This window comes from Panthera uncia, chromosome X, assembly GCF_023721935.1.
Source record: "Panthera uncia isolate 11264 chromosome X, Puncia_PCG_1.0, whole genome shotgun sequence".
Classification (NCBI taxonomy): Eukaryota; Metazoa; Chordata; class Mammalia; order Carnivora; family Felidae; genus Panthera; species Panthera uncia.
The window spans coordinates 87,537,307-87,556,467 of record NC_064817.1 but is presented as its reverse complement, the minus strand read 5'-3'; the positions used below and the strand labels follow the sequence as shown (position 1 = coordinate 87,556,467).

The 19,161-nt window shown below is 42.0% G+C and overlaps 1 protein-coding gene across 1 annotated transcript in view; it reads left to right on the top strand.

Annotated features, from left to right (window-relative positions):
• The window catches only part of TRPC5 (transient receptor potential cation channel subfamily C member 5), a 132,994-nt gene that overhangs the window by 17,823 nt on the left and 96,010 nt on the right, over positions 1-19,161 (top strand). Inside the window, exon 2 of the mRNA XM_049644201.1 lies at positions 14,947-15,468. Within this exon, the coding sequence (XP_049500158.1) occupies positions 14,947-15,468 (522 nt within the window). The remainder of the gene's footprint in view (positions 1-14,946; positions 15,469-19,161) is intronic.

Here is a 19,161-nt window from a genome sequence, read left to right as displayed (position 1 = left end):
GCAGTAATGTCATTGATACATTTCTAGAATAAAACTTTTGAAGTTCTGGTGGATATCTGTTTGGGTGGAGTGCACTTACTTAATCATAGAATCATCAAGATTAAATGAAACATAGTAGCAATCTAGACCATTTCTCTGTCACTGCAATCGATCCAAGGTGCAGTAACCTCTAGCCTCAGAAAGAGTTAAGCACCCCAATGTTAATTTGATGGAGCAGAACCTTTGGCAGGGTATGAAAGAAATACCAAGGCAATTCCGTGCAAGTGTCAATTGCCCCAGACTCTTCAAATGTATGTCGGGGGCCCCCAGGGAGTCTGAAATTTATGAATGAATGATATTTATGAGACCACAGATGAAGAAGAGTTTCCTGGGGGCTAAGCCTCCTCCTATCATACCTGATCACCTTTGCTGCTTTTATCTGACAATACGCAAATCCCCCATATCTATGGAGCTGAGAGCTGGGTCTTATCTCCTCTCCAATTACACATTGGGGAGTAGAACAATCAAACATCTGGGAGCCTCAATCACTGCCTCTTGCAACATTTCAGCACTCTTTGGGATTCTTGTCCCCTATTAACTGAATATGAAGGAGAAATTTAAGCAGTAGTGAATTTAATCGAGAGCCCCAGTGCCTTGTAAGTTCCTTTCATTAGCCCTGGCCTGCATTCCTGAAAAGGTGCCGCAGAATGAAAGACTTCATTGAAGCTCTAAGATATCTGGTTACATGGATCTTTCAGAGAGAGGGGAATGCTTTGCAAGAGACTGAAATGTCATCCTTACATTTGAAATGTCTGTGCCTTTCCACATTTCAGATTTCAGGCATGTTTGACTTCAGGGAAAGAAGGACAAGGCAGTTGATGTCCTCCTAATTCAGTAGTGATCAGCACCAACTTAGCTGTCTCTAGAGATACCACAACCTACACTTTTAGCCTAGGAGTGTACTGGGAGAAAGACAGACAAGAGACAGAAGAGACAGTAGCCATGCGGCAAAAGCCCAAAGTAGCTCTCCCTTCTCCCATCTCCAACCAGAGGCAGCCAAGCTCCTGCCCCTTTCCTTTAACATTTGGTCTGTTCTGACAAGAATAAAAGGCATTCTGCCTGAGAATGCACTATTGGAAATGCAGCTGCAAGCTCAAAGCAATAAAATTAAAAGTAATGTCAGAGAGAGGAAGAAATTATGGCAGGGGGGGTGACATTTTTCTTGAGTTTTTCCTCTCAAAATTCAACAAAGGGAAAATATATGAGTAAATGCAGTACATTACATGGATATTAGTAAACCTCCGCTTGTCAAAGACTGTGTTTGGAAAGAACTTGCTTGCGATTGATGGTGTCAGCATGATGGGCATAGGTTCAATCATACAATGATTTAAAGCTGCTTTTCCTATCAACCAAAAGTTACATCTTTTTTTAAACATGACCCATTTCTTATTATGACTCCATAATTTAATCTTGGCCATCGCATACTGCGTAATCACCCATTCCTCGTGATGCATGCTGCCACAGCCACCCCAGACTTTTGAATCCTGTGTTTCTGCTAAAGAAAAAAAAGAAATATTCTTGAAATGAGTTTTGCCGAGATGCCTGTCGTAGGTGGACCCAAGCTTCTTGCCATTATGCGGGCTCAAGCTTCTTTTCTCAAAGGCTTCCCAACTTTAGCCAAGTCCTGCTACAGAGGGAGGGGCTCCTTGTTGCACGGGTGCTTCTGAGAGAAGCCACTCGGAAATCCCAGGTGGGGAGTTCAAGAAACAGGGGCCTAAATACAAAATTCCCCAGGGTGCCTCCAGCAACACCAACCATAAAACATGTTTCCTGCCATGAACGGCAGTCATTGTAGGTTTGTCTCATGTTTGCCTGGCACATCCATAACTCATGGACTTTCCATTTGGATGATAACCAAAGGCCCTGACGGTGCTGATGCCATGAGATGCGTGTGCTAAAGATAATAGAATAATAGTGTCGTGCCGTGGGAAGGTGATCTCCATAATGAGCTGCCTAGTTCCCTGCCACCGTAGCCCTTCAGTACCACCACCCCTAAAGATACTTCATTCCCATGGGGAGACTCTTCTAGTACAGGCTCTGGGACTCATCCTGTTCCTATTCATGGAGACTCTTAGACCTGGGGTCCAACAGCTCTGCAGCTCATTGTCCGGTCAGCCAAGCTGCTGGTCCCCTCTGAATCTTGTATTTTGGTAGCTATACCGAAGCCCTTGCCTTACTGTCGTGTAACCAAGACTATGCTTTTACACTCTACTTTTCTAAACTTTAGGCAGTTTTGTGCCTCGGTGGATATTTGGCAAGGTCTAGAGATGTTTTTGGCTGTCGCACTTGGGGAGGAGTTGCTACTGGCATCAAAGGGGTAGAGGCCAGGAATGCAACTAAACATCCTACGATGAACAGGATAACCCCCACAACAACAACAACAACAACAAAAATCATCTGAGCCAAAATGTCAAGAGTGCCAAGATTGAGATATGTTGGACGAATTCCAGGAAGTGAGTCCCAGTACCCTCTTATATATATACATATCCTATATATCTTATATCCTGCCCAGTACCCCCATTCATGTTTCCAAACCTGTACAATACCAGCCACCTGCCTCCTAGGCCTCTGTGTCCATCCACACCCTCCAGATACACTGTTCCGCCCACATATTAAGAAAACTCTCTTGTCCACAACTAGCATGTCTTGGCTGCTTCTGATGCCAGACAGCGGTCATTCTACCACCTTGAGTCCATATCGTGCGCTTGTTAGCAACCCAAGCTCTGGATCGAAACCACTTGGATTAAGGTCCTGGCTCCTCCATTTGATAGTTGTATAGCCTTAGACAAGTCGCTTCACCTTTCTGAGCCTCAGTTGTCTTCTCGATAAAATACAAATAATGGCAGTGCTTACCTCATAAGCGAGATAATACACGTCAAGGGCTTAGCAAAGTTTCTAGCACGTTTTTAAGAATTTAAGTATTTTCAAGAATCGGGTGATTATCAACCTCCTAGAGCAGTGCTGTCCAATAGAACTTTCTACCACGATAGAAATGGTTGTTTGTTTGTTTTTGTATCTACTCTGTACCAAAGGGTGGCCAACGTATGGCCATCGAGTAGTTGAAATGTAGATAGCGTGACTGAGGAACTAAATTTTTAAAATATTACTTGAAAAATAAAATATTATTTAATTTTAATTAATTTAAGTAGCCAAACGTGGCTAGTGTTCATCATAATGCACAACACGCCTCTAGAGTTTTTCAAACTTAATATTCTCCTGAAAATAAAATTCTAGTAACCTCTCCTGGGGAAAGGAGTGGCATTCTCACTCCCTGTCCTTCCAGGCATTGAGGGTTCTTGCCCCCGTGAGCTAGTGTACCGATGCGAGTGTGTTGCAATCCTCAGGTGGATTGGGATAAAAGAGCCTAAGACTGGTGTGGCGAATTCTAGCTAGTTCTGCCTCTCCCTGTTCCAGTCAGCCCACTGCCAAAGAAGCCTCGTAGCCTAGAGCAGTGATTCTTAACCAGGGTGATTTTGCCTCCCAGAGGACACTTGGCAATGCCGAGAGATATTTCTGGTTGTGAAATCTAGGGGAAGGGAGAGCTGATACTGGCGTCTAAGGGGTAGAGACCAGGGACTCTGCTAAATATCCTACAATGCACAGGACAGCCCCCGCAACAAAGAATTGTCTGGCCCCAAATGTTGAGAAACTCTGCTCTGGGGGCATTCTGAAACAATCTCAGACAGGGAAGCATCTATTCTGCTCTTGAGGGTCTTCTGCAATGTTTACACTAACTCTACTGCCTCCGAATTACCTGGAAGGAAATTGTTCCTTTCCATGGTAGGGACAGAATTTCAAAAACAATTTTTTAATTTTAATTTTTTTAATGTTTATTTATATTTGAAAGAGAGAGAGAGAGAGAGCCTGTGTGCAAGCGGGGGAGGGGCAGAGAGAGAGGGAGGCACAAAATCCAAAGCAGGCTCCAGGCTCCGAGCTGTCAGCACAGAGCCTGACGTGGGGCTCGAACTCGCAAACCGTGAGAGCATGACCTGAGCCGAAGTCAGACGCTTAACCAAATGAGACACCCAGGCGCCCCCATGCAGTAAGTCTTAAGCGTCCGACTTCGGCTCAGGTCATGCTCTCACGGTTTGCGAGTTCGAGCCCCGCGTCGGGCTCTGTGCTGACAGCTCGGAGCCTGGAGCCTGCTATGGATTCTGTGCCTCCCTCTCTCTCTGCCCCTCCCCCACTTGTGTTCTGTCTCTCTCTCTCAAAAATAAATAAATGTAAAAACAATTTTAAAAAAACAATTTTTCCATCTGAATTGCAAAGAACAGAAATCTCTAAGTGATCGAGGCTATAGAGAAGGAAAACTGGGAACCAAGTCCAGTTCACTAATTAATAGGATATTGGAAGGAAGAGAGCCTTTGAACCTGCCAAAGTTTTCAGATGAATGACAGATTGTGATTTCAACAGTATGTAATAAAATGACCACATTAACCCCAAAGACGATACAGTATAAAAGGGTAAAGACATTCTCAAAAGGCCTTGGATTGAGCTATGTTTACAGCTTCTAAAATCATAAGGGACTATTTGGAGGAGCCTGTAATATCAGGGCCACCCTTCTTTGAAATTGAGAGCATGCAAGGAATTCATGCTCTCCTCCCACACCTCTTGTGCCTCCAAGACTGAAATCTTGACTATAAGGCCCATGGGCCTGAGACAGTCATTGGACTAGATCTTATATGTTAGGACTTCTGAATTTCTCCATGCTGCAGTTTACATACATTTTCTCATATGATGTCTTCAGGAAAAAGTTGAAAAGCTTCTATGTTCATTCTAGAAAACGAAACTAGATAATTCAGATTTTAAACCCATTTTTCTTCTGCTAACTCTGAATTTGGGGAAACTCGAAACTATACGACATAATGGCGGCCCTTCACTCTTCTCTGCACTTTGTCTAACTATACACTAAATGCCTCTAGGTAACAGCAAGCCGCAGGGCCAGATATGCAAAATTCAACCCTGCAGATGTTTTACCACTAGACAAAAGGGAGTTGATGACCTTATAATGTTTGCTTTGCTGAAAAGATCGAAGATAGTCATGTAAAGGAAAACTTCCCCACCTCCTCAGGGACTATGCTGGCATTTAAAGTAGCTGTTGTGGGGTACCTGGGTGGCTCAGGCAGTTAAGCATCCTGCTCTTGGTTTTGGCTCAGGTCATGATCTCACAGTTTGTGGGTTCGAGCCCCATGTTGGGCTCCGCGCTGACAGTGCAGCGCCTGCTTAGGATTTTTTCTTCCTCTCTCTCTCTGCCCTTCCTCTGCTCCTTCTCTCTCTCTCTCTCTCTCTCTCTCCCTCTCTCTCTCAAAATAAATAAATAAATAAACTTAAAATAAAGTAGCTGTTGAGCAGTAGTATTCTACCTCTGGAGGCTAGGGCTAGCTACCTGGCTTGCCTCAGGTGTGGATAACTAAGAGAAGCAGGAAAGTGGGGTCAATAATTGCTTCATGAATGTGACAACATCTCTCTCAAGCCTTGTCCTTCAATTATATAGCCCTTCAGTCCAATGCCTGAGCATGAACTGAGCAACCTTAAAACAAAACATCATTGGGGCCCCTGAGTGACTCGGTCGGTTGAGCATCTGACTTCGGCTCAGGTCACGATCTCACGGTTTGTGGGTTAGAACCCCACGTCGGGCTCTGTGCTGACCACTCAGAGCCTGGAGCCTGCTTCGGATTCTGTGTCTCCCTCTCTCTCTGCCCCTCCCCTGCTTGCACTCTCTCAAAAATAAATAAACGTTAAAAAAACTAAAACAAATTACATTCCAAAAAATGAACCAAGAACAACGGCGTTCCTAAAGAGATATTTGCATCAAGCTCCAACATAGGGCTCTCTGAAAAGCTAACTACACTCACATTGGCAGATCCAGGCTCCATTTCTCTGTGCCATCATAGAGACCCAACGACCACCCTTCACTTCTGACATGTTTTCCATCTCCATAATAACGGACATCTTCTGATTTACTTATTTTTGACTCACTGCATCATTTTCACTATTTTCCTGAGAAATGTCATATCTCAACGGTACATAGAATGCCTTCACAGAGGGCTGGCTTCTCAAAAGTCACCCACAGTGTATGCACTTACCATCTTGGCTTCTTTTACCTCCTCCTTCATTTGTAATATCTATCCAAAGGTGCACCGTTTGGAGTCAATGGCTCCCATCATTCATTACAGCTCAAATTTTGCAAAGAAAAGTGTATGAAATGATTCATTTACACTTTGCGACAATCTAGATTTGAGAAAAACCTTTCTAGGTTTCCTCTAACTAGAAAACTAAAATCCCAAACACTCACAACCTATGGAATTAGCTATATATATTTTCTCACAGACTTAGCTCTTATCTTTTCGAAAAATTAAGAGCCCCCATCTGATGAGAAATCAAGAATGATTTTGTAGGCTTCCAAACATTGAGCGGTGCTACATAATGTTTATCTATCTGGGTTTAGAGTAGAATACTACTAGTCGATTAAGTTAATTAATGCCCAATAAAACCTATAATATATACTTACGCTATATCTGAATATTCAGCGTTAGGATTGTAGATTTGTTTATTGATGTAATAAAATCAAACAGTTGGCATTTTGCTTGCTGGGGGTGAAGTGGTATATTGGTTAATGGTACAGACTTCGGAGCCAAACTGCCTGGGTTCAAGTTCTGGCCACTCTACTTCCTAGCTTTATGACCTTGGACGAGGCACTTATCTTCTCTAAGACTGAGTTTCCTCAGGTGTGAATGGGGATAATTACTATGCATATAGCATAGAACCATGGTGAGGACCAAATGAGATATTCCAGCATGGTGCCTGGTATATGGGAAGTGTTTGATAACCGGTAACCATTAGTATCATATTTATCCCTGCTAATCAGGCTAATGCTGGCCATGGTTATATATATTATTTATTTTTACATATTAATATTAACTTTTTAAAAATACCACCTGAGGTCTGTAACATTGTCCCCAAATAAGGGTTTTTTTTTTTTCATTTTAGCCTTCCAATTTAGATTATGTATAGTTTAGCCTTGAAATCAGCTGAGATGATCCAGCAAATCTTAATTCTTACGGTTCTGCTTTTATCAGCCTCTGGGAAACAGATTATTTCCCATCTGATGCCAATGGCTGCTGCAAAGTAGCTCGCATATCACCACTACTAGCTAACTGACCTCACAGGTAAGGCAGAGTCATGTTGGGGGCAGGGAAGAGGGGATCCAGCAGGTGGAAAAAGAAGTATTGCAGTTTCACCAAATCCAGGCATAAGATGGGAGGTTCATTTCCAACATGATGCTATCAGGCCAGCTGCATGAGGAAGTGCCAATTATGGAGAGGTTTGGCCTATGACCAGACGGCATTGTGGGTATGAATGAGGTGGCTCCTGATAAGGGGTCTGCCCATTAATTACAAATGAGGGGTTTAATTTCAGAAGCTTGTGATAAACTCCAGCAAGGGCGCCTGCCTTAGGCTGGTAACAATAGGGTTCAGAAAAATTCCAATTAGCAGATTGTGTCCAGTGATGAGGTTAATGGAAATGAATGTATCATTTGTGCCCCTTGAGTATAATAACCTTGTAAAAGCTCTGGCCAGTCCTGAGAGTGGGCTAGGTGGAGCATTTTCTATCCCTCTGTATCCTCTGGCAATGGAATTTAGGTGAAAATAAGAAAGAAGCTGACTTTAGCTCACTCTGTTCACTGTACTGCATTTTATGTGATGAGGGCTGAGCCTAGCACAGCTCTGTTCTGAGCTCATTAATCCAAAAGGATCCTCGAATACAATGCTAGCTTTTCGACAGGGAGACCTCGGGCAGATCCAGGAGCAAACTCATTAGGGCCTGAATGCAAAGCCCCAGGGAAAGGCAGGCAAGGTAGCTTCTTTAGGGGCCATGGCCTGAGCCCACATCATTGCAAATTTTAAAACTCAAGTCGGTTCATGCACCAGGTTTCCTTAGAAATACAGTTGTAGGTAATATAAACAAAATCTAATTTCTTCGTGTGTTGATTTCCTTCCCCTCCTTCCCTTTTCCTTTTAAAAATAATAATTTTTAATGGGAAGCCCAAGATCAATCAGTATAATTTTGGAGTTCAAAGAGAAGGCAAAACTTGATAAGAAAAGAATAAAATTGAATTTGCTACCTGACCTCAATCTGAACACAAAATGGCTGTTAAAGGATTACTTAAAAAAAAAAAAAAAAAAGTTAAATCATGATCCTTATACAGATTTAAACACGTGTCAAAGATTTTATTTAATTCATTAATTAGTGAGGGATCCAGGACGCCAGGGATCTTCATTCTCTGGCCTGCAAGCCAAATTCAGCCTGTCACCTGTCTTTGTAAAGAAAATGTTAGGAGTACAGCCACACCCGTTCATTTCACATCGCCTATGGCTGTTTTCCTGCTCCAAAGGCAGAGTTGCATGGCCCATAAAGTCTAACCTATTTACCGGCTGGCCTTTTACGGAAAATGTTTGCTGACCCCTGATATAGTCTATCAGAAATGCTGAAAAAAATTACAAATAGATGCAGAGAAATTTACAAATAGATGCTGCATAAGGCACTGATCAATTCCATTTCATTAAACAAGAAATATTTGTATTACAATTTACAGACTTGTATAGCTCAAAGACGAAGCATGGATAATCCAGAAAATACACTAGATCTGGACTATTAGGCCAGTTACATGAACAGAAACTCAGATTATGATCCAGGTAGAAATCTTGTTGAACAATGGAGGGCACACATGGGGAAGAGGCTGGGATTTAGAAACTAACAGAACAAAGAGCGTCCTAATGCAGGGCCCCAGTGATTGCAATTTGGAATGGAGGAGACAGAGACTGGCCACTTGAGCACATCCTACCTCAAGCTTCACTTGCTCTGGAAACGGGCTGGGCCCAGTCCTTGGAGTAGATCAGCAGACAGAGCTGTGCAGGAGCTGGGGCAAGCTGAGGCTGATCCTACTTATTCCCTTGGTTTCAACTACTTTTTTTTTCATTTTATTTGTTTTTGGTAGACAGAGAGAGACAGAGCACAAGTGGGGGAGGGGCAGAGAGAGAAGGAGACACAGAATCTGAAGCAGGCTCCGGGCTCCGGGCTGTCAGCACAGAGCCCGACACAGGGCTCGAACTCACAAACCGCGAGATCATGACCCGGGCCGAAGTCGGACGGTCAACCGACTGAGCCACTCAGGTGCCCCAATGACATCTTTCAACTAGTCTCATCTTTCTGATACTCATCCAGTGATATGCTGGAGCTGGCTTACACAGGCTGGTAAGAGCTGGTTGTACGCATCTCATACCAACTCTATGCTCTCTGGTTGTATTGGTAGCGTGAAATTGGCTGCAATGGGAGTACTCACTCACACCACAGAAACAGGCAAACACTACAAATCAAGATTTTTTCATGGAAAGCTGCTTATTAAACATTTACCAGCACATTTAATACTGCTCATTCCCCCTACTTGTAACACTGCTCATTCCCCATACTTGGGCCATACTGACCTTTGTAAGACACCTGTTCAACTATGCCACTCTCCTTGATTAAAACTCTTCAGTAGCTCCCCATCGCCAACAGACAACATTAAGTTCCTTAACATAACATATGAGGCCTTTCATCATCTGGCCCCTGACTAAATGTCCAGCTTCCTCTCCTACCCCTCCATCTCACAATTTCTACGTTAGCTCGAAGGTCACAAACTGATTTACTCCAGCCTAGATCGCCTCATATATGTATTTTGTTTGGACTGCACACTATCTGTAGCTTTTTTGAGCTAACATTTACAACTTTAAGAAATTCTACCCTGAAGGGGATTAAGAGGTATAGACTTCCAGTTAGAAAATAAGTCATAGTGGGGCGCCTGGGTGGCTCAGTCGGTTAAGCATCCAACTTCGGCTCAAGTCATGATCTCGCCGTTTGTGAGTTCGAGCCCTGCGTCGCGCTCTGTGCTGACAGCTCAGAGCCTGGAGCCTGCTTCAGATTCTGTGTCTCCCCCTCTCTCTGCCCCTTCCCTGCTCATGCTCTGTCTCTATCTCTCAATTATGAATAAACATTAAAAAAATTTTTTTAAAGAATGTACAAAAAAAAAAAAGAAAAGAAAGCATAGGAATGTAATGTATAGCATCAGGAATATAGTCAATAATATTGTAAGTTTTTAAAAATGTTTATTTATGTTGAGAGAGAGCCCGCGCAGGAGGGGCAGAGAGAGAGAGGGGCGGGGAGACAAAGAATCCCAAGCAGGCTCTGCACTGTGAGCACAGAGTTCAACGCAGGGCTCAATATCATGACCTGGACCAAAATCAAGAGTTGGACACTTCACCAACCGACTGAGCCACACCCAGGTGCCCCCGTAATAACTTTCATTGGTGACAGATGGTAACTAGACTTATTGTGGGGGTCATTTTTTAACACTTCAAAATATCAAATCACTATGATGTACACCAGAAACTAATAGGATTTGTATGCCAATTATACTTCAATTTTTTAAAAAAAAGAAGTTAGCCAACAACAAAATAAGAAATTCTACTACAAAATCCATACTTCTGACTTCTCTTGAGAACCCACAACATCGGGCCTTTATGCGTACTTATAACAACAATTTTATAACAACAAGGAATGGAGCAGCAGATACTCCCTTTGAGAGGATATGTGGTCTACAGTTCACTAGTTTCTATCATTCATTCATCCAAATTATGCATATGGACCCACACATAGCCATCATTTCTATTACCTATTACCTGTTTGGCCCCTGTTGTAGACCATATCACAAAGTCTTGAGTATTATCAGAAATCTCTGACCTTCATTATTGAATCTCTCTTTCCTTACCATGGCTATCCTGATGCTTAGCCCATAGTCCCTACAGCTGGGGAAGGGAAAAGCAGCAGGATGAGAAAAGAAGAAGCAGAGAGGGGAAGAGTAGTATAGATCTGTGGTCTTTGGGTCAGAGTCTCCACTTTGAAACAATAGAATTGTGAAAATGGCAGGTACAGACTGTCCTATGATGGGGGGAACTCAAATATTCCCTATAAAGCCCATTTGCTATCCCTCCTTAGTCTTGGAATGTCTACCTTCTCAGCTGGACATTAGAAGGAAAGACCCAAGGAAATTGGCTCACATTGACTCAGATTATGGGAGCTAGGTCTGTAAATGAGTCAATTTCTTAAGCTGAGACTAGAAAAAAAATTTTTTTTTTTTTTTTTTTAGAAAAAAAATTTTTTGGGCTGGTGCCTGTTGTGGTGTCTCCCACTGTGCTATAGATGCTATAGGGAAAACAAAAGCAGTCTAAGACAGCTCTGTGTTAGACTCACACAACCTCATCGATGAGGCAAGAAATGCGTATGTGAAATAATTAGAGAACAATATAAGACAGCATCAGAAAAGTGAGATCTTTGATGTAACCTAGTGTCCACAACATCTGGGTGGTCACTAAGGGGTAGGATCAAGTTAAGAGGAGGAGTTATTGAAGAAGCCAGGGCTCACAGTGGCCCTTCACTTGCAGAGAAATGAGGAGAGGCCATTACATACAGAGGATCCCACAAGGACATACAGACAGAGAGCAATGAATGAGATGAGTGTGGCCACCTGTGAATAGTATTGACGGGAGAGTAGGAAGACACGGTTGGTCACCGTAGACCAGTTTTCCTTTAAAATTATTTCCTCTCTTGTGTCATTTACTCAGAAAGCCAAAGAGAGAATCAGAGGCTCCTTGTGGAGCACCACGTCAAAGACAATGGAATCAGATGGCTCCAGAAAGCATTTCACATTCTAAGCATAGACAACAACCTTTCAGTTCCATGACACAAGTGGAGCTAAGCAATATTCACATGTACCATCATCTGTCTTGGACAGGCCTGTCAGCACTGGAATAGAGGGAAAGAAAGAAAAAGGGTAAGAAAAGAAGAAAGAGCAAGGAAGTGAGGAGAGAGAGAGAGAGGACAGGAAGAGCAGCATGGTAGGGAGGACACATTCCTCCAACACGACCCAGGGAATCCTGTGCTATAGGCTACCTTCCCTCCACTCACCACATATCCTGCCTCTAGATCATAGCAGAGACTGAGAAATGCTTCTGCCCAGTAGGAAGGGGCAGATTTCCAGAACTGAGTTGCTTTCTTCCTGGGCAGAACATTACTCATCTACCATCTCCCCCAACTCGAGGCTTTGTGTTGGTTGTTGTGTTTATGTTTGTTCCTGGGCCCACTCAGAACTACTTCTTCCTTAGCCAGGAGGCTTATGTTAATTTCTGAGATGATTCTTTCCTGTGTCCAATTTACTTTATGAGCCAGTTGCTCACTTCCTGCTGTCTTGTTTGTAGCTGCTTCCTCTAAATGTTTAACAATGCTTTCTCACTGCTCTATCCAAGTAATTGATGATCAATGTGCAGCCAGTTCTCAACTATTTAGAGACCGATGCAACCACTCCATGAAAGAACTAGATTTCTTGCACACTCTTCCCCTCCTTCTCCTCTACCTCTCTCACACTTCCTGTTTTCTGGTCGCTTTCCTGTTTGTGAATCTTTCATCCAAAGCGAGAAGGAGGTGAAGATGATGAAAAACTGCTACACATCGTTTTGTCAGTTCATCAGCAACTGCAATTTTCTAAAAAACATTTTTAAGAATAAAAAGAAACTTCTGAGGGGTGCCTGGGTGGCTGGGTCAGTTAAACACCGGCTCTTGGTCTCAGCTCAGGTCATGACCTCACAGTTTATGAGATCGAGCCCTGCACCGGGCTCTGTGTGGACAGCGCGGAGCCTGCTTGGGATTCTCTCTCTCCCTCTCTCTCTCTCTCTCTCTCTCTCTGCCCCTCCCCTGCTTGATTGCTCTCTCTTTCTCTCTCTCTCTCAAAATAAACATTTTTTTAAAAAAGAAATTTTTGAGTAAAACAATATTTGTCTATTCCATGAGAATCTCAATCATCCATGTTTTGTTCTCCCCAATCCAAATGAGTATTTGGAACTATTCTTTTCTAAGTGTATGAAGATCAGTATTTCACAGTTTCCTGGAATCCTATCCATGCTTTGAATGCTCAGCTCCACGCGTCCATGAAGCCTCCTCTGACTATTTCAGTCCTCCTCATTCCTTAGCTCTAGATCCTACCACACTGAGACTCTTCTGTGGGTATAGAGCTGTCTCCATTTCCCTATTACGCTGAGAACAGACTGGGTCCCAAAACACACATTTTATTTTTTTTTCTTTCTTTTAAAGATTTTTTATTTAAATTCAAGTTAGTTAATGTACAGTGTATTATTGGTTTCAGGAGTAGAACCCAGTGAATCATTGCTTACATATAACACCCAGTGCTCACCCCCAAAAATGCCCTCCTTAATACCCATCACCCATTTAGCCCATCCCCCACCCACCTCCTTCCATCAACCCTCAGTTTGTTCTCTTATTCAAGAGTCTCTTATGGTTTGCCTCCCTCTCTGTTTTTCTTATTTTTCCTTCCTTTCTCATATGTTCATCTGTTGTGTTCCTTAAATTCAACATGAGTGAAATATGATATTTGTCTCTCTCTGATTTATTTTGCTTAGCACAATACACTCTAGTTCCATCCATGTCATTGCAAATGGCAAGATTTCATTCTTTTTCATTGCCGAGTAGTATTCCAGTGTGTGTGTGTGTGTGTGTGTGTGTGTATCACATCTTTATCCATTTATCAGTTGATGGAAATTTGGGCTCTTTCCATAATTTGGCTCTTTTTTTACTATTTATTTAATAATTTGTTGTCAAGTTAGGTAATATACAGTGTGGTCTTGGCTTCAGGAGTAGATTCCTGTGATTCATCACTTACATACAACACCCAGTGCTCATCCCAACAAGTGCCCTCCTCAATGTCCATCACGCATTTTCCCTGCCCACCCAACCTCTCACCCCCCTCAACCCTCAGTTTGTTCTCTGTACTTAAGAGTCTCTTATAGTTTGCCTCCCTCTGTGTTTGTAACTCAGTTTTCCTTCCCTTTCCCTTTGGTCTTCTGTTACGTTTCTCAAATTCCACATATGACCAAAACACACATTTTAAAGCCAAAATATTTTTTTTATTCATTGAGCAATGATCATTGATCATTGCACGTTCTGCAAACTCACCCCAAAATGCTCATGAATACCCAAAGAACACCATGCCTTCCACCAACAACTGCTGTTTACACCAAGCATTGCATCATGGACATAACAGTGTTATCAAAGGTCCCTTTAGCTATTGGTAACCCCTCACCCAAGCCAAGAGGTCTTCATTGACAGAGTACTTCTTTCTGACAATAAGAGATTCTCTCTACCTTGCTGAGACCTACAGGAAGTTGGAAGAACTCTATCTGGCCTTGGTCTTTGGTCTCCGGAAGTCCTATATACATACAAAGTCAATGTAACCACTTGAGATTATCTTTTCCTTAGCCTCCAGGGCTTGATTTAGTGGCATGGTCTTTACGATTCACTTGGAACCGAACACATGCTACGGTGTACTCCTACTTACCAATTTTATAGAAGTCTGACCCACTCAACTAAACTCTAGAAGGTTAGGAAAAAATGTCCCTCTCTTCTCTATATCCCCCATTGTGCCTCAGATGGAATGGGGCATATTGTGGTTGCATAAATGTAAGAACCAAGCTTTAGAGTCCTATTGCTTGGGCTTGGATCTTGGCTCAGTTACTAAAAGCTATGTAAGCTTGGGTATGTTATTTAACTTTTGTGTGCCTCAGCTTCTTCATTTGGGGAGAATATTTGCCTCACAAGGTTATGGGGATTAAATGCGTAAATATATGTAAAGTGCTGTATGCCTGGCATATAGTTAGTATTCCACAAATAGCTACGATGATGAAGGTCATTGGCCAAAGAAAAGTGACTCCAATCCCTGAATCACTAACATTTAATGCCCTGTGCTCCTTCTCTCTCCTAGCCTTAATCCTGGCCTTTATGCCTTTATTTTATTGCACCTAGGTTCCCACTCTGATGATGGATACCCAGTTCTCTGAGTTCACACCGGACATCACTCCCATCATGCTGGCCGCCCACACCAACAACTATGAAATCATCAAACTGCTTGTTCAAAAACGGGTCACTATCCCACGGCCCCACCAGATCCGCTGCAACTGTGTCGAGTGTGTGTCCAGTTCAGAGGTAGACAGTCTGCGCCACTCCCGCTCCCGTCTGAACATCTATAAAGCGCTAGCAAGCCCCTCACTCATTGCCTTATCAAGCGAGGACCCCATCCTAACTGCCTTCCGTCTGGGCTGGGAGCTCAAAGAGCTCAGCAAGGTGGAGAATGAGTTCAAGGCGGAGTATGAGGAACTCTCCCAGCAGTGCAAGCTCTTTGCCAAAGACCTGCTGGACCAAGCTCGGAGCTCCCGGGAACTGGAGATCATCCTCAACCATCGAGATGACCACAGTGAAGAGCTTGACCCTCAGAAGTACCATGACCTGGCCAAGCTGAAGGTGGCAATCAAATACCACCAGAAAGAGGTAAGCTGAGCTCTTCTCTGCTTTAAGGAAACCTTACACCCTCCAGAGTCCAGCACAGCAGAGTGAGAGTTGGCATTTTTCTACTACTTACCCCTCCACAAACAAATGGTTCAACAGGCCTCAAAAACAAAACAAAACAAAACAAAAACAGGTTCATTTATCCAAGGTACACACAGCCTCTGCATATTTTCTTTATGGACAGATAAGTAGGGGAAAAGACTGACCATCTGATTTGTTGATGAAATAGTACTCATTCTTTCACAAAATGCTTATTAAGCACTGTTCTAGGTGTTTGGGATACAGAAAATGGGCACTGACCCTACCTTCATGAAACTTACAAGCTAGTTGTGGACATTAAGTAAATGATCACATCAGTGAATATATAATTACATGCAACGTAAGTGATCTGAAGGAGAACTTCTATGAGAACACATAACAAATGACTCCACCCTTCATCCTGGGGGCATGGTGGTCAATAATCATGGAGGGATCATGGTCTGGATACTTTTTGAAATGAATTATTTTCGTTAATAGCATCTTTGATTAAAGGCATCTGAAACACTAAAGTTGTGTTTCATAACTGCAGCTCCCTAGTCCACTTTACATGAATACTTATGTCAAACTAAAAAATACTTCTTGAAACGTTTTCAATATTTTACTAAGGTCTTTAGGATGAAATTGTCACAAGGGGTAGAGAGTTCAGTTGTTTTCCTTACCTTGCTAAAATGCATTAACCTCCTTCAGAGGTATAATGGAGATCACCTTCAAAGATTCTTTATGACCCTGAAGACATTTGAGACTGATAGGTAGCTGTGTCTGTCAATACAAATAACTGTCAAAGAACTAAAGGAACTAAGGGTTATTTTTTTCTTCTTCTTTATGTTTCTTTTTTTTTTTTTTTTTTTTTTTTTTGGTTGGTTGGTTGATTGGCTTCTGAGCTAAGGGTTATATAGGCAGAAGAAAAACAAGTTTTAAATATGGACTGGGGAAATAGGGTCTTTGAAAAGATAAGTATACCCAAGAGGAAGAGGAAATGGCTAAATACCTCTAATCTATTAAGATAAGGCTATTGATATAAGAACACAATAGTCAACTTTGATTTAAAAAATCATTATAAAAATCTAGTTGGGTAATAATGGGGTAATAAATGTTCAGAGTTACATAACCCCGTCAGCAACAAAATCTTAGCCTTGAATGAAATATAATTTACTGTTTCCTAGAAGGCTTTTTCATTGTTGGTTTTTCCTCATTGTTATTCCTACTAGAACTTAAGTGGACCCCCAGAAAGAATTTAATTTTATGGTTTAAAAAAAAAGAGCTCAGAAGAATGAAACATAAACCAATTCCAAACTATAACTTTGACATGGAGCAAAATAAGAAAGCTCTAATCTCTTAGAAAACAGGTGTAAAACTATTGGATAATCTTTACATGTCACATAAACTCTCGGGTATTGTCCTATAGACATTTTTCGGATACTCCTAAAAAGTGCTGATTTCATGTATTGTCCCATTGTCAGATATTCATACAAAAGTCTTTGAAAACTTTATCACTTTAGTTATTCCTTATTACCATTGAAGGTAGGCAGAAAAGTAATTATAACTCATTTTACAGACAAGAACGGACCATATTTCAGAGATTTGTTCAGGATAATCTGACAAAGCCAGGACTAGAATTTCAGGGACACCTGGGTGGCTCAGTTGGTTAAGTGCTGGACTCTTGATTTTGCCTCAGGTCATGATCTCGTGGTTCATGAGATCAAACCCCACAATGGGCTCTGTGCTGACAGCATGGAGCCTGCTTGGGATTCTCTGTCCCTCTCTCTCTTCCCCTCTCCCCCACTCACTCTCTCTAAATAAATAAATAAACAAACTTAAGAAAAAAAGGAACTAGAACTTCAGACTCCCGGTACAATATTTTCTCTGTGTATACTCCATCTTCTGTTGAGTGGGGTTCCTTTATGCTGGTTTGGTAGCCTCCAAATCCACCACCAGGTAATTTAAGAGGAACACATTATTTGACTTATGAATGAAATTTTATTAGTTAAAATCTGTTAAAACACATAGCAATAAAATGATGTGCATCAATAGCAAATAAGGATTATACAAACTGTAAAACTGGCGTTAATCATCACATAAAGATACAACTATGTCATCACAACTGCTCATTGCACATTAGCCAAAACACACAAGGATAGACTTGTGCTTTCTAATTGCTATCTATCAACCTAACTCCCTTGGTTTTCACAGCTTTAAGTTTGTCTCAAATGATGAGCCTGTCTCTCTATCCATCCATGCCATACAAGAATTGCCTTTGGTGTTAGTCTCAAGAAGATCCAGAGAAGGGCTAGTTTAAATAAAGGGCCAGCCACTCTTTCCAGTCTCCTGGAGGAGAAATCCAAGATTCCAATCAGAAGTCCAATCAGGGGCACCTGGGTGGCTCACCAACTTCGGCTCAGGTCATGATCTCACGGTCTGTGAGTTCGAGCCCCACGTCGGGCTCTGTGCTGACGGCTCAGAGCCTGAAGCCTGATTTGGATCCTGTGTCTCCCTCTCTCTCTGCCCTTCCCCTGCTCTCTCTCTCTCTCTCTCTAAAATAAAATAAACATCAAAAAAATATTTAAAAAAAAGAAGTATCCAATCAGTGGACTGCCGAGTTAATGTATTTCCCTCTAATTGTCTTTTAAGTGCATGACCTGTGTCAGTTGCCAACCAGCTATTTCTATCAATATCACCAACTTAGGGTTGGCTAATTTGCATATGACAAAAACAGGGACTTGTTCATAAACCTTCTTAGGAACTAACTATACCATGGCTTTCCACCCTAAACAGTTGCATGACTATTCACAACTCTATTGCTTTTTTTCTCTCTCCTTGAAAATACTTCCTTACTGGCTCTTATTCCTAAGTATTTTATTATTTCCTACACTTATTTCTTATCACTATCAACTCTATTTCTAATCCTAACGTCTAATTCTGTTCCCTAGAACAAACATACTTAATACAACTACTCATTGTTTGGAACAGGGTTGCATGTTAACAATTTCTAAACACATATAATCACGCAATCAGAGCAAACGATGGGATATATTTTATCTAATCCTAAGGTGCCATTATAGTACAGTATTTCCACATCTAGTCAGGAGGCGAGCCAGCTTCACATGTTATGAGGTTGTAGCATCTTCCAGCTTTGACACGTAAGGACCATGTTGACCATTAGTTGTTTTATAGGCTGGTTTAAGCTTCATCTTGTTTCAAGGCCTGGAGTAGTCCCACAGATTTCTCATGATGTATTTGAATAACCTGCTTGAGTTGGTATGGTTGCTGGTGTTTTCTCATTAATATTCACGTTTTTGAGAAGCTCACACTAATCCGTCGTGGTGTTGTTCTGAAGTCTATATTCCAGAGTTCTCCTTGGGGGACTAGCTACCCTTCAGCATCTATCATATTTGAGGAGCACCGGATCTGTCCATTTACAGTTAAATCACTTGCTAAATAGAATTTGTAGCAGAATGGTGGTCTTTCCTTGGATGTTTCCGGATCTTGTCGAAGTACTCCTGCTTTGCGTTTTATTTTGACACAAAATTATAGCCCAATTTCCTAAAGTCCAAATTCCTAGTGGGAGAGTATATAGCTTCCCTGGCTGTTTCTAAACCTTTAATTAAAGCATAGATTCTATCTTTTCACTTTTATCCA